Raw genomic sequence first — 16787 nt, forward strand, 5'->3', positions numbered from 1 at the left:
ACCGATCACCAGTCCATCTGAGCAGCTGAAACGTTCAGTACATCGCGGCCATTTTCTATCCCACACTGGTAGCGGTTGGTGTCCCCGGTAAGATGCCGGAGCTGGTTACTTTATGTATGATGCCGTCGTTACTGCGCTGCGGTATCTGCACTGTTACAAAATACAGATGCTACCGTCGGCTGAAACGTGTTTCCGGAATCGAGGATTCCAGCATCTGATTGTTTTATTTTCATTTTCGTACTTTGATCGAAGTGATTTTTTTGTTTGTCAATTATGTTCGTGCCGATATTGAAATTGTTTCATAATTTCACCTGGCTAGGCTTTCTGAACTGACGCTGGTCTATGCTTTTCTAGGTCCGAGTTTCTATCAGTGTAGACTCTACGACCGTATAACAACGTGGCAGATTATTTAAATGACGGTCCGGTCTATTTTCGACACGTAGGTCTATTCTTTCATCAGTCAGGATAAATTGTGTTTTGTATCTTTTGATTCCACTTTGTCACCGCTGCAAACAATCCCGTCAGTATTTCACCTTTAATAATTGATATGGTGTTTACTCGGACGATCGCCCGTTCACCGGTACGTGAGTCTGGAACAGCTTCTTTGCTCTGAACTGCGGGAAGGTCGCCAATGCACTGACATTCACAAGCGTCATTGCCCTGCAGCCGGAGTGCAGTAACGGAGACCGCACACTCTGTACTCCCGCCATTCACTTCCAAACAGACCATATCCATGCGGGCATTCAGAGAGTTACCGCTGACTATATTTCTATTTTGCTTTCCAATTGTTGAGCTTAATTTGTGGCGATTGTGATCCTATCTCGGGGAAAATGCGGGCTCTCCAAATGCATCACCCGTTACCTGGTTGCAATGGCAACAGCGAATCTGATGGTGGTTTTCGTTGTTGCTCTAGTGGAACAGACCAACAATATCTATATTTAATCTAGGTTCCTGCTCATCACTCCTGTATGCTCCCTGCCACTTGTATTTAGAGTTGTGGGCGAGGCTTCAGCCAAGCGCTACAGAAAGAAGGGGCAGAGAAGGGAACAGTCCATCCTCAGGGTACGGCAAAGATGGCCTGACTTACCCCACAGAGGAGAGGATGGGATAGTAATAAGACACACTAGCCCCTGAACTCGAACCCAGGGTCACTTATATTCCCATCCCCAAGACGAGCATCAGGTGTCTATGATTAAGCCCAACTGAAACTCGAGACAGCCGAAAGACCCGGAGTGCAGACTCCACGGACCGGACCGTGAACCGGTACACGGATTTCACGCGGACCATGACACCCTCATGTTTTGTAGAAAATGCAGCCATTGCTACTCTGACATCTGCAAATGTTCCCTTCTAGTCAAGTTTCAGCCAGTTCCCCTCCAGTGCCGTTGTAATTTTCTTTATTCCATTGAAATACCGGTACAGTTGCTGTTATTTTTCCCTCTTAGATTTCAATGTGAACTTGATTATATTGTGATCACCATTCTCTGAGGGTTCCTTAACCTTAAGGTCTCTTATCACATCTGGATCATTGCACAACACCTAATTCAGCACAGCGATCCCCTAGTGGGACCAACAACAAACTGTTCTAAAAAGCCATTCCTTCGTCATTCTACAAATTCTCTCTCTTGAGGTTGAGTACTGACCTGCTTTTCCCAATCCACAATTCTCATGGCATTGTCTTTCGGACACGATAGATTGGGTATCTTCGATATTAACCTCTAAAATACCGTCGTATTTCAGCCATGGACCAGAGTGTCCCACAACGTCATAAAGCACCCATCTGTGACGATCGTGCTTGGTCCGGGTCTTCACCTTCACATCTGTCTGCGGATATTGTGATTCACACAGAGCTTCGAGGTGGGGAAGATTTTGAATGGTTTTCTGGGACACATTCGTGAAATATTCTATCTTTGAAGTCCGGAAAACAGCCTCGAAACAATCCCGTAACCTCTCCAGTACCATCAAATACCTTCTCTTTGTTGTACTTGACACTGGAGTTCAGATTCTGTAAGAATGCAGCACATTCTGGCATATGGCCAGGTGATCATATTCCCGAAATGTGGTCTAGGGTTCGGATGGTAGGCGCTCCTGATCTTAGTATGTTGGATTCTCTGCTGCTGCAGGTGATTCGTCCACCATTACAGGACGGAAAAGTCCTCAGTCACGCCTCATGGAAATCGACAAAGTGTTGAAAGTCTCCATTGTAGGGTGTTTCGTTTGATAATTGTCGCAGTCAATACCTCGGGGGGTTTGCTTAACATCTGCTTTAGTCAGTATGTAAATCGAGGTCAGATTCACGGAGGGAAACTCCCTCGGTAAGTAGAACGGACGGCAGTTATTCATTAGATGTGCCAGGCATGGAGATCAAGAGAATGACAAACTGCTCTGTCCGAACACAACGAAGGACTTCTTACCCGAACCAGAGTTTGTGTACTCTACTGTTCTCCAATTCGTGTTTCCATGCCAACAAGATACTGAGCAGAGGAAGCTTTCCTTCCCTCCGTGCCAGTGTGGGTTGGAGTCGTTTCCTCCTTCCTCTCTACTGGCATTTCTAAGAGATTGATCCACTCAGATCATCAGCAGATTGTGGAAATGTGATCAGAGATCCTGGAGTGAGGAGTACAATGGCTTTGTCATTACACGTCCGTGTGTGTAAACATTGTCGATTCTATTCCTATTGTGTTGGTGACGGGCTGTTCAAAGTTTGGATACAATATTTAAAATTACAAACGAAAACCTCAACGGAGAAATGAATTTTGCAGCAACTCCTTTGAAGAGTCGAAAAAATATTGCAACGAATGTAATATCTCCGAAGGACCGAAAACCATTGCATTGTGACACAATATGCAAACATAGACCGGGGTATTTGTTCACTGATCTGTAGTTGACAACGTTGTGACACTAATTAGCTCAGCGAACTATCATTTGCTGCATATAAATTAATTTAATGACTCAACAGTACACACAGTTTCTTGGCCGATTGACTGATCTCTACTTAACGTTGAAAATGAGATATCCGGCTATTTACTACATGATGAGCGTTTACTATCCCGTACTTGCAGCAGTTAGTATTCTTGGTGAGTTACTAGATTTGTGTTCTTTTTGCGGCCACTCAGCTGTTCTGACACATGTTCACATGTCCCCTAACACATGTTCTGACTGGCCTGGTTGGTGTTTACAGATCGCTCGGGATTCAGCCATATTTTACAAACTGGAGACTATCCACTGTACCGCTGTGCAGATGTGGGGCTCTGGCGAACTGAGTTTCCACTCTCTGATTCCAAGCTGACGTAGCGCAGCATAGGACCTGCGGAACTCGAAACATTCATTAATTTACTGAGTAATATGGAGCAAATAATGAGCACTTTCCACACACAGATGACATTTTCTTCTTTTACTTACAGTAAATATAATGGCGATTGTGATACTTTCTCGAGGAAAGTGTGGACTCTCGAAATGCATCTCATGTTACTTGGTGGGAATGGCAACAGCAGATCTCCTGGTAGTTATCGTTACAGCTATCATGGAACAGTCTAATATAATTTATAGCTGCGCTGATTTCCTGTTCTTTACACCGATCTGCGCTCTGATACTTCTGCTCAGTATTGCCGCCATGGATTGTTCTGTTTGGCTGACAGTCGGCTTCACATTCGATCGTTTTGTTGCAATACGTTGTTAAAAGCTAATGGAAGATACGGCACGGAGAGAACCGCAACTGCTGTTATAGCGACTGTTGTTGTGGTTAGCCGTGCAAGGTGCATCCCGTTTTACTTTATAGTGGAGCCAGAGGTCGTAATAAACAAAGTTACATGGGACTGCATCTTCACGTCGGAATATTTAACGACACCGGACTGGAAAGGCTACGAACAATTTGACTGTATCTTCACACCATTATTAGCAATCTGTTGAATTCTATTGTTTAAGGTTTTAACAATCAGACACATTGTTTTGGCAAACAATGTCAAGGAGTCAAGGACTCCGGAACAGCTCGAATGAGAATGATCCATAATTGAAGAACCAAAGAAAATCCATGAATCTCGTTTGCTTTATCAGCCAATTTCATATATCTTTGGTTTCCCTATGTCATGCACTCCATGGACTGGCAAGTGCAGAATTATTCGTACAAAGACAAATATTTGCAGCAAGTTGGATTCCTGATGCAGTTCCTTAGAACCTGCACCAACACGTGCATTGACACACTTACAGAGGAAATTTAGAGAGGTGCTCAGAAATGGATTGAAATATCTGTTCACACTAAATGGACGGTGCTGGAGGTAAAGTGCTCCTTATGGTTGGACTTTTGTTGAAGTTTATTGACCTTGATTATTTTTATATCACTTATTCATTTTGTCAGGTGTTTAATACTCATAAGCCTGATATTGTTTTAATAGCAAAGTCTAAAAACAGAACTAAATGCTGGTGGACATATACTTTTGGTTGAGCAGCAGTACTGCAGAACTCCATTGCAAGTAATTTATTATGGAATGTTGTATGAGTATGAACATATCAGTCTCATGGAAAGCTGATGTCAGAGTAAGGAACATCAAAAACTTATTTCAATTGAACATTTGAAAAATATTTTTTTGCTTAACTGTGCGGAGGTGGGGGGGGGGGGTCGGGTGGCTGCAACAAGCTTAACAGAAGGGTATTATAAAACATAATGCTGTACAAAGACTACATATCCAACCCGTAACTAGACATGGCTTGTTTTAAATATTCGTTTAAAAATTGTGAGGGACATCCAAGTGTAATGCTTAGGGCTATTGGCTTGTGTTTGTCGAGGAGGAAATGCATCCTCCGCCAAACTGCGTCTCCCGTTTGCATAGATACTGTGTAACACACACATCTACAAACTTGCACATACAATATCAGACAGCACATAATGTATGTTTTACAGATTACACTTTATAAATCTTACTGGAGTTAGGTAATTAAGTCATACAATATACAAGGAAAGAAGAAGGAGCCAAAAAATCGTTGGAGCTCAATTATCGAAGCCTTCATTCCACCGTTCGATCTCCGACCTCCACGGCCTGCCGCCTGGGACCAACCTCAGTGGTTGACCAGAGCTTGTCCAGCACGTCCTTCCTCTTCGGTTCTCCTCCCGACAAACCCGCACACTCAATCCAGGTTCCCACACATACAGAGGGAACAACATTGCTTCCATTGGTTAGTTCCTCTGTTATCAATAATTATAACCCAAACATTTCAACTAAACAGAACATTACCTCATCAGGTACCTACAAAGAAGTCATTTCATTATAGTGCCACAGAGAAGCCATTTTATATATGCAGTTAACATTAATAATCTGAGAACTCTGCAGGTGCAACATGCTGCAAGGTTTCATTGCTCATGTAATGGCCTCTCTGCAATGTTTCACTGCTGAGGTAATGGTTTCTCTGTAGCAGCAATGTTTAGGTTAAGACTAGAGATAACAGAGATTAGGCGTGCAGGGCTATCCAATGACAGAAATGTTCTTTCTTGTGAGTCTGGAAGAGAGAATTTTGTGCTCTTTTGATGCGTTGAGATGAGAAAACGTGAATGGAAAGAGTTAAAGTAAGACTTATAAGGCTCAGTCGTTTAATCACATATTGTGTACTGTTTAGTTATTTCAGGGTATTTATTTGTAACATGGGACACATCACACAGCATCCACCCAAACGAGATTTCTTAAGTTTGACCGGGCTGGGGGGCTATCACCCCAATATTAAGCTGCCAACATAAGGTTAGATGACTAAGTGAATCGCTTCCCACATTGTCAGCAGGTGTACGGACTCTCCCCCGTGTGAACTCAATGATGCACATTTGGCTGAGAGAATCTCTTCCCAAAGTCTGAGCAGGTGATCGGCCTCTACCCAGTGTGAACTCGCTGGTGTAACTTCAGTTGAGATGAATGAGTGAATTCCTTCCCACAGACTGAGTAGGTGAACGATCATTTCCCTGTGTGGGCTGACTGGTGTTTCTGTCGGCGATGTGACTGTGTGAATCCTTTCTCACAGATTGAGCAGGTGAATGGCCACTCTCCGGTGTGAACTGACTGGTGTCTTAATAGGTGAGATGACTGTGTGAATCCCTTCCCACATTCTGAGCAGGTGAATGGCCTCTCCACAATGTGAACTCGCTGATGCACTTTCAGTTGGGATGACAAAATGAATCCCTTCCCACAGTCTGAGCAGGTGAATGGCCTCTCCCCAGTGTGAACTCGCCGATGTATCTTCAGTAGAGATGACTGAGTGAATCCCTTCCCACAATCTGAGCAGGTGAATGGCCCTTTCCCTGTGTGGGCTGACTGGTGTCTCAGTAGGTGAGATGACCGATTGAATCCCTTCCCACAGTCTGAGCAGGTGAACCGCCACTTCCCAGTGTGAACTGACTGGTGTCTCTGTAGGGAGGATGATTCAGTGAATCCCTTCCCACACTCTGAGCAGGTGAATGCCCACGCCTCGGTGTGTACTGACTGGTGTCTCAGTACGTGGGATGCGCAAATGAACCCCTTCCCACAAACTGAGCAGGTGAACGGCCTCTCCCCAGTGTGAACTCGCTGATGTACCTTCAGTTGAGATGACTGAGTGAATCCCTTCCCACACACTGAGCAGGTAAACGGCCTCTCCCGAGTGTGAACTCGCTGGTGTGCTTGTAGGCTAGCTAACGTTGTGAATCCCTTCCCACAGTCTGAGCAGGTGAATGGCCTCTCCCCAGTGTGAACTCTCTGATGTACTTTCAGTTCAGATGACTGAGCGAATCCCTTCCTACAGACTGAGCAGGTGAATGGCCACTCTCCAGTGTGAACTGACTGGTGTCTCAGTAGGTGAGATGACTGTGTGAATCCTTTCCCACAGACTGAGCAGGTGAATGGCCACTCTCCGGTGTGAACTGACTTGTGCCTCAGTAGGAAATATGATGATGTGAATCCCTTCCCACAGTCAGAGCAGGTGAAGGGCCACTCCCTGGTGTGAACTCGCTGGTGAGCCATTAGGTCAGATGATCGAGTGAATCCGTCCCCACAAATTCAGCAGATGACCAGCCGCTGCCCAGTGTGAACTGACTGGTGTGTCCACAGGTAGGAAGACCGACTGAATCCTTTCTCACACACAGAACAGGTGAATGACCTTGTCCGAGTGTGAACTTGCTGATTTATCTTCACGAATCCCCAGTTTGAAAAGGTGAACAGCCTTTCCCCTCTGTAAACTGACGGGCGTGCCCGTTCAGTCTATTGATCGAGTGAATTCCTCCCCACAATCTGAGCAGGAAGGATGATCGAGTGAATCCCTTGCTCCACTTCTTAAATATCTGGACAGGGACAGCAAAACGAGCACCCTGTGTTCAAGATTCCCGTAGACAAATTCCTTGTCATTTTTAACCTGTAAAAAGATTTACAAAATCCATCAATGGGTGAGGAACATTTTAGATGAGATCACTTGAGTTGCCAAGGTGTGATCTGGCATCACACTGTTACAGTGAGGTTCAACACAAGTTGGAGAGAGAAATCATCTTCGAACTGGGCACATTGCTGGTATCCAGAATGACCATCAAACTCTTATGCTCTTCCTGTCTCTATAATGGGGCATATCTGCCATCACCAATTTGTGACCTGGCTCAGTTTGACTCTCTCCACTGGTATTATTCCCGGTCCCCACTGAGCTGCATGGGTTCCTGGCCCCACAGTAACTGAAACACTCTCACGCAAATAACCTTTGTTGACGTGCAGCTGAGATCTTCTTTTACCTACTGTCAATTTAAAGTGCCACAGTTTTAAAGCCATGTAATCATTTCCTGCCCAGATGAATGATTGGTCCACACAGCAGTTAAATGAATATTAGTATTATTTCATGTTCTTATCAAAGTCATAGGAAAGTACAACACAGAAAATGGCCCTTTGGCCCAGCTAGCTTGTGTTGAACTATGTAAACTGTCTACTCACATACCCCTACCATCCAGGTACCTATAAAAACCTATTAAATGTTGACATTCATCTCGCATGCAACAGCTGGGAGTCTGTTCATTCCACGCCTGGATGACCATCTGTGTGAAGAAGTTTCCCTCAGTGTTTCACCTTTCACCCTTAATCCATGGCCTGTGGTTGTAGTCCCACCCAATCTCAGTGCAAAAAGCCAGCTTGCCTCTACCCCAACTACAAACGTTTGTACAACCCTCATAATTTTGCTACACCAGAGCTGAAATGGTTGCCACAAGAGGACACAGGTTTAAGGTGCTGGGGAGTGGGTACAGAGGAGTTGTCAGGGGTAAGTTTTTTACTCAGAGTGGTGAGTGCGTGGAATGGACTGCTGGCAATGGAGGTGGAGGCAGATATGATGGGGTCTTTTAAGAGAATTTTGGATAGATACATGGAGCTTAGAAAAATAGAGGGTTGTAGGTAAGCCTAGAAGTTTCTAAGGTAGGGACATGGTCGGCACAAATTTGTGGGCCAAAGGGCCTGTATTGTGCTGTAGGTTTTCTATGCTTTTATGTCTCTACCTCCATCAAATCTCCCCTGAATCTTCTACATTCCAAGGCAAAAAAGCCTAGACCTGTTCAATCTCTCCTTATAACCCAAGCCCTCCAGACCTCACAGCATCCCAGTGAATATTCGCTGAACTCTTTCAACCTCTTTTACATCTTCCTGCATAATGCAAAACTGCACACAATACTCCAAATTAGGCCTCACCAATGTCTTGGAGAAAGTCAACATAACATCCATCTCCTGTACGCAGTACTTTGGTTTACGAAGGCCAATGTGCCAAAATCTTTCTTTCTGTCCCTATCGAACTGCGACACCACTTTCAGAGAAATTTAGACCTGTAATCCCAAATCCCTTTCTTCAACAACTCTCCTCAGTGCCCCACCAGTCACTGTGTGAGACCTACCCTGATAGTGCAACACCTCACACTCGTCTCCATTAAATTCCATTTTCCATTTCTCAAACTATTTTTCCAGCGGATCCAGATCGCACTGCAAGCCATGGTAGTCTTCCTCACTGTCCACTACACCCCCAGTCTTGGTTTCATCCACAAATTTGGTCATCCAGTTAACCACACTATCATCCAGATTACTGATATAGATGACAATCAACAACAGATCCAGCACTGATCCCTGAGGGACAACACTAGTCACAGGCTTCCAGTCAGAGGCAATCATCTGCTACCACACTCTGGTGATGAAGTTTTAAGGGTATTAGGGGACATAAGGAATGGATTCTAGTGATGGGATCTGGAGCAAAAGAGCAGTGAAAGAAGTGCATGGAGTAAGGCCAGATCTAACATATAGAGAGGCTCTGAGGAAAGAGAAGCAGAATAAAGGGTGTAAAGGTAATAAGGTAGAAGGGCTAAGGTTTGTGTACAATGCAAGAAGCATCAGGTGCAAAGGTGATAAACTGAAAGCTTCGTTATATACATGGAATTATTATGTAGTGGCCATTACAGAGACTTGGCTGGCACCAGGGCAGGAATGGATTATGACTATTCCTGGATTTCAGTGCTTTAAAAGGGATAGAGAGGGGGGGAAAAGGGGAGGAGGGATGGCATTACTGGTCAGGGATACTATTACAGCTGCAGAAAGGGTGGGTGATGTAGCAGGATCCTCTTTTGAGTCAGTATGGGTGGAAGTCAGGAACAGGAAGAGAGCAGTTACTCTATTGGGGGTATTCTATAGGCCCCCTGGTAGCAGATATCGAGGAGCAGATTGGGAGGCAGATTTTGGAAAGGTGCAAAAATAACAGGGTTGTTATCATGGGTGACTTTAACTTCCCTAAAATTGATTGGCACCTGATTAGTTCCAATGGTTTAGATGGGGCAGAGTTTGTTAAGTGTGTCCAGGATGTTTTCCTGTCACAGTATGTTGACAGGCCGACTGGGAGGGGAATGCCATACTAGATCTAGTACTAGGTAACAAACCGGGTCAGGTCACAAATCTCTCAGTGGGTGAGCACCTGGGGGACAGTAATCACCTCTCCCTGGCCTTTAGCATTATCATGGAAAAGGATAGAATCAGAGAGGACAGGAAAATTTTTATTTGGGGAAGGACAAATTATGAGGCTATAAGGCTAGTACTTGTGGGTGTGAATTGGGATGATGTTTTTGCAGGGAAATGTACTACGGATATGTGGTCGATGTTTCAGGATCACTTGCAGAATGTTAGGGATAAATTTGTTCTGGTGAGGAAGATAAAGAATGGTAGGGTGAAGGAACCATGGGTGACAAGTGAGGTAGAAAATCTAGTCAAGTGGAAGAAGGCAGCAGACATGAGGTTTAGGAAGCAAGGATCAGATGGGTCTATTGAGGAACATAGGGTATTAAGATGGGGCTGAGAAGAGCAAGAAGGAGCCATTCAAAGGCCTTGGTGAGTAGGGTAAGGGAAAACCCCAAGGCATTCTCCAGTTATATGAAGAACAAAAGGATGACAGGAGTGAAGGTAGGACCGATTAGAGATAAGGGTGGGAAGATGTGCCTGGAGGCTGTGGAAGAGAGCGACGTCCTCAATGAATACTTCTCTTCTCTTCACCACTGAGAGGAAACTTGATGACGGTGAGGACAATATGAGTGAAGTTGATGCTCTGGAGCATGTTGATATTAAGGGAGAGGAGGTGCTGAAGTTGTCAAAATACATTAGGACAGATAGGTCCCCAGGGCCTGATGGAATATTCCCCAGGCTGCTCCACGAGGCGAGGGAAGAGATTGCTGAGCCTCTCGGTAGGATCATTATATCTTTGTTGTCGACGGGACGGTACCAGAGGATTGGAAGGAGGCGAATGTTGTCCCATTGTTCTAAAAAGTTAGTAGGGATAGTCCAGGAATTATAGACCAGTGAATCTTATGTCTGTGGTGGGAAAGCTGTTGGAAAAGATTCTTCGAGATAGGATCTATGAGCATTTAGAGAATCATGGTCTGATCAGGGACAGAGGGCATGGCTTTGTGAAGGGCAGGTCATTTCTAACAAGCCTGATAGAGTTCTTTGAGGAGGTGACCAGGCATATAGATGAGGGTAGTGCAATGGAAGTGATCCACATGGATTTTAATAAAGCATTTGACAAGGTTCCACAAGGTCGGCCTATTCACAAAGTCAGAAGGCATGGGATCCAGGGAAGTTTGGCCAGGTGGATTCAGAATTGGCTTGCCTGCAGAAGGCAGAGGGTCGAGGTGGAGGGAGTACATTCAGATTGGAAGGTTGTGACTAGTGGTGTTCCACAAGGATCTGTTCTGGGACCTCTACTTTTCGTGATTTTTATTAACAACCCGGATGTGGGGGGTAGAAGGGTGGGTTGGCAAGTTTGCAGACAACACAAAGGTTTGTGGTGTTGTAGATAGTGTAGAGGATTGTCGAAGATTGCAGAGAGACATTGATAGGATGAAGAAGTGGGCTGAGAAGTGGCAGAAGGAGTTGACCTGGAGAAGTGTGAGGTGGTACACTTTGGAAGGACAAACTCCAAGCAGTGTACAAAGTACATGGCAGGATATTTGGCAGTGTAGAGGAGCAGAGGGATCTGGGGGTACATGTCCACAGATCCTTGAAAGTTGCCTCACAGGTAGATAGGATAGTTAAGAAAGCTTATGGAATGTTAGCTTTCATAAGTCGAGGGATAGAGTTTAAGAGACGCAATGTAATGTTACTGCTCACTAAAACACTGGTTAGGCCACACTAGGAGTACTGTATCCAGTTCTGGTCACTTCACTATAGGAAGGATGTAGAAGCATTGGAAAGGGTACAGAGGAGATTTACCAGGATGCTGCCTAGTTTAGAGAGTATGGATTATGATCAGAGATTAAGTGAGCTAGGGCTTTAATCTTTGGAGAGAAGGAAGATGGAAGATGGAGAAGGAAAAGAGAAGGAACTGCTTGTGTTGTGGTCATTGGTCCGTTGTAATGTGTTGATCTGAGAGGATGGTATGCAAGACTAGATTTTCACTGAACCTCGGTACATGACAATAACAAACGATTCCCCACTAACTGTGTGGAAATATTAGACAGACTGAGGTTCTCCTCTGGAACTTCTGGAGGGAGATTTCACTGAAGTGTACAAATGTTTGAGAAGCCCAGGAAAACAGAAAAGGCTTCCTTCTTGCATTAATTGGGTTATATACCTCAAAACATTGACTGCACTTCGGCAATTTGTAACAGTGGAATGGAGACGATAGAAAAAAATGTCCACCCACAATGAGAGGTCGTGACAGATCTGGATCTCACTCCCTTGTCTGAACGGATGAAAGATTAAACTGCACAACCACGAGAAACAAACCTGCAGACTTAAGGTACCACACACATGATGTCAGACCCCGGTGTAGAAAACCCATGCATGACATCAGGCATGTGGAGGGGGAAGGGGAGGGGAGGGGATAGGGTTTTTGGTTCCGTGGCCGTCTTCCAGGGAAGGTGGGACCTGTACAGAAGGGACCACAACAAGAGAGGAGGTTCTTTGGAAACTGAAGATCTGAAGGGAGATAAGTCACCTGGACCAGATTGTTTACACCCACAGTTCTGAAAGAGGTGGCCGGAGAGATTGTGGAGGCATTACTAATTATCCTTGAAGCATCACTAAATTCAGGAATGGCTCTGGAAGACTGAAAAATTGCAAATGTGACTCCATTCTTCAAGAAGGGAGAGAGGCAGAAGAAGGGAAACTATAAGCCAGTTAGTCTCACAGTGGTTTGAAAGATGTTGGAGTCGACTGTTAAGGATTTGAGTTCGGGGTACTTGGAGGCACAAGATAAAATAGGCCGGAGTCAGCATTGTTTCCTCAAGGGAAAATCTTGCCTGATGAATTTGTTGGAATGCTTTGAGAAATAATAAGCATGGTGGACAAAGGAGAATTGGTTGATGTGTACTTGGATTTTCAGGCCTATGACAAGGTGCCACACATGAGGTTGCTTAACAAGCTCTGTGCCTATGTTATTTCAGGAAAAAGGAAGATTGGCGGGAGGAAACGAGTGGGAATACAGACAGCCTTTTCTGGCTGGCTACCAGTTTCTACTGGAGTTCCACAGGGGTGTACGTTGGGAATGATTCCTTTCATGTTATATGCCAATGATCTGGTTGATGGAACTGATGGCAATCTAAACACCCCGAGAGTGTAGGTACCCCTTCCTCTAACAGTGAGTGAAACATTCAGATAGCTGATCGCTGCGAGGAATTATATTTGTTGGTTGTTGAAGTTCGTTCAGATTTGGCTGGATGGAGTTAATACAGAGTTTGGCGATGTCACAGTGAAAGAACCGAACAGCCAAATCCTTTACGTTGTCCCTCTGACCTCCGGCCACTGGTGGTGCTGTGGGGAACGTCTGCATATTACAGCAAAGTGCCGACCCTAGCTGTTGCTGGCAGTTCTCCTGGTTGGATGGCGGTGAGGAAGGAGCTGATCTCAGGTTTGTGTAAATCGAAGGGCGGTTGCAGTGGGAAAGAGCCGGGACCGAGCCAGACAGCTGAACAGTCTGGGCCGGGAATGTAGGATCAGTTAGTTCTGGTTCCCCAAGCTGTGAGAGTGGATGTTGGTAACGAGGATCTGTTTACGTGTACTGATATGGGGTAAATGATGCGAAAGCTGTGGGGCTACTAGCAGGTGGAGGGAGGTTGGAAATGTAGGTTATCAAACACAGTGTGACCCGGGAGGATGGGTCTGAGAAGAGATTAAGTTGTGAGCAAGGGAGGATCTGGTCCATTGCATCCGACAGCTTTCAGAAAGCAACAAATCTCTCTTTATATTAATCACTGTCTAATCTTGCTGCTACCATTGTGTTTGTCACAGAGCCCAGAGTCTGGGAACAGCTCGATGGTAGGAAGCAGATGGTGATGATGGGAGGCTGTTTATTGGAGTCAAGACCCATGCCTCGTGGTGCTCCCCAGGGTAACATCCATTGCTACTTGTCATGAATGTCAATAATCTGGTTGAGAATGTACAGGGTATGGGTAGTGAGTCTGCAGCAAGTAATTTCAAACAATTACTTCTTTTAGCAAGATAGTAAATACAAACACCCCTCTTTCCCTCTCCACACTCAGAACCGACCAAAACCTACTTCAGAAGATGCAAGCTCTTCAAATGAGCAAACACTGAGGGAATGTGAGTGACTTTAAAGAGCTGGGACACTGACAGTACATTACCAGACTTGGAGTGATTGCAACTGCGTCTGACAGACTTAACTGATACATTCATTCTCACCTCAACTATTCCCTACTTTATTTTGTACAGATATGTAATGTCTGAAGGACCGGTGTTTGAGAAAGTGAGACTCACCAAACTTGCTCCTGAATGAATCAATGGAAACCCTGAGTCAGAAGAGTTTCTCTCCAGTCGGTTCTCTCAGTCCTTGGGCTGGTTCACTTGCTGCTGTTCCCTCATCTTCAATCGTGGTTTGCTTCCAGTTGTGGGCTTTTCTTCCAATAAATCTCTCACCGCAGGTCCAACTTTAACATGAGAGATAATTAAGCATGTTAATACAAAGAACAAAATATTTCTGCTGACTGAAATCTAAACAGTGAAGACAAATATAATGATCTCAGTGAACAAATCTGTAATTGTCCCTGACACGTGACAAAACCTGATATGGGACAGGAAGGAGTTATCGCTCAGTCACTGTCAGATATAAGATGCAGCAACAGAATTTGGTGATTTAATCCATTGAATCTATTCCACCACTCAACCATGGCTGAGATTTATTCCAACACCATATTCCTGCCTTCCTCCTGTAACCCTGAAGCTACTTAGCAATCATGAGTATATTAATCTCTGCCATAAATATACCCAAATGGCAGCCTCAACCATCCTCTGTGTCAACAAATTCCATAGATCAGACATCTTTTGGCTGAAGAAATTTTTCTCCTCTCAGTTTTAAAGGGAAGCATCTTTGTTCTGAGACTGTGCTGTCAGATCACAGACTCTCCGTCTAATGGAAACATCCTCTCCATGTCCACTGTATCCAGGCTTTTCAGCATTCGGTAGGTTTACTTAACCACCCCCTCCCCTTTCACCCCCATCTGAACTCCATTGAGCACAGCCCCATAACCATCAAATGCTCCTCATACATAAAGCCGATGATTCCTGAGATTATTCACGTGAATCTCATTAGCAACAACTGCACTGAACACATTCCCAAGTATAAGAGACAATCAGGAAATTTAAACCATTCCAGAGTGAATGGAATAAAAAGAAACCAGAATCACCAGAATCGCTCAACAGGTGAGGAACTGCTGTGGGGAGAGAAACAAATTTAATGATTCAGGTTCACAATCTTTTCTCAGACTGGATTCAGATTTTTTCATTTTTAGTGCAGATCTCCAGCAACTTGACATTCTGTTTGATTTCCACTGTCTGACAGACAGGTGACAGCGAGGAGGAATTTCCAAACACAGTTCGAACACTGAACCCCCCCCCCCCAGGTCTATTTCTACTGGTTCAAACACAGAACAGCCCATTTACTCACAGCCTCTCCTTGTGAGGGATGGAATACAAACTCATTCTCTCCTCAGATTAGCAGCATTGCTTCCAAATGAACTCCAGAAACAAACATTTGATCCCAGACCAGAAATACTCAACCAACACCTCATAAACCCGGGCATCTTGATCCCCGGGTCCATGTTACTTGGATCTAAACAGGGGTGCAGTGCTGCCGGAGCTCACCGGAGCACCACTCCAGCAACTCTGTACAAAAAAAAGTCAAATTAAACAAGCGGGAAATTTAACAGCAGCTGCATATTAAATAGAGGGAATTTAACAGAAGCGGGGGTTAGGGTGAGGGGTTGGTAGCTGGTGGGGAAAATACCACTAATAACATGAGAATAGAATATTTGATCATTTTTGGTGAAATCCTGGAGCTGTGACTGTGGTGGTCCATGGATTACTCGCTAATACAAAACTAAATTTTTCTCACTATGTCTTCTAAGCAAACGTTACTTCACTTGCTTGATAATTACATTTTATGATTATTATTGAATGCAACCATGCAATACATTATCATATTATTAAATTATTATGTTTTATTGCACCAGTTATAAACTGAAATGTAGTGATAGGCTATAATTTTCTTAATGTCTGAACTATCACTATACTTCTGTGGAGCGCTGGAATTCATATATTTCTTTCATCTTGCTTTAGTGCTTAACATTATAAGAAGCTCTATCTATATATAAATATGTCACACCCAATCATATGAATGGGGCAAGGAAGGTGCCCAGTGCATGAAATGAGCAGATACACAATTGGGTGCGACGTAGGAGGAGTGATTGATAAGTTCGTGGCCTAAGGTGGAAGGAGTCAAATTTACAAAACCTAGCAATTTTCAATTATCTGAAACAGAAATACCGCAAAAGTTATTAACTTCAAACTTTCTGCATAATCGCTCAAAGAGTTGAATTGCAAACACATGTATCGAGAGATGTCTAACTTTAGGCCTTCTAACTTAGGCCACGAACTTATCAATCACCGCTCGTACAGCTCCGTCACGTAAAAAAGTTTGCACTGCACCCCTGCTCCAGCCGTCTGCCAAAGCGTGGGCCTGGCCCTTTCCCAATACAACCGACCCTTGATTTACACAAAGCTACCCCAGGACCAGTCCCCACTCACCCCTGCCCTAACACCAGCACTTATACAGGCACACGGCACCGCGCATGCGTTTAGCAGAAGGTTTGCGGCAGCGCCACCGGCGGCCGGAGGTTTGCTCATCGCCGCAGGCGGCTGCAGGTCCCTACAGCGCCGCCCGTGGCTGGTCGTCCATACCGCGCCACCCGTGCCGGAGTTGCATCAGCGCCATCAGGTTGTGGGGAGGGTCCCTCGACGGAATATAAGGAGCTGATCCTGAACCCCGAGG

General features: G+C 44.8%; 1 protein-coding gene across 1 annotated transcript; it reads right to left on the bottom strand.

Annotated features, from left to right (window-relative positions):
* Positions 1-4912: 4912 nt before the first annotated feature.
* LOC132377464 (zinc finger protein 239-like) lies at positions 4913-16582 on the bottom strand. Its single transcript, XM_059943741.1, has 3 exons — positions 16544-16582; positions 14219-14388; positions 4913-7362 (listed from the first exon to the last, which is right to left on the bottom strand). Exon 3 carries the CDS (start codon positions 6972-6974, stop codon positions 5934-5936), a length of 1041 nt encoding a protein of 346 aa, XP_059799724.1. The 5' UTR covers positions 6975-7362; positions 14219-14388; positions 16544-16582; the 3' UTR covers positions 4913-5933.
* Between the last annotated feature and the right edge of the window lie 205 nt (positions 16583-16787).

Source organism: Hypanus sabinus, chromosome 18, assembly GCF_030144855.1.
Source record: "Hypanus sabinus isolate sHypSab1 chromosome 18, sHypSab1.hap1, whole genome shotgun sequence".
NCBI lineage: Eukaryota > Metazoa > Chordata > Chondrichthyes > Myliobatiformes > Dasyatidae > Hypanus > Hypanus sabinus.

Excerpts from the sequence above, each read along its gene's own strand:
- LOC132377464 (XM_059943741.1), bottom strand. The coding sequence starts at position 6,974 with ATGGCTCACCAGCGAGTTCACACCAGGGAGTGGCCCTTCACCTGCTCT.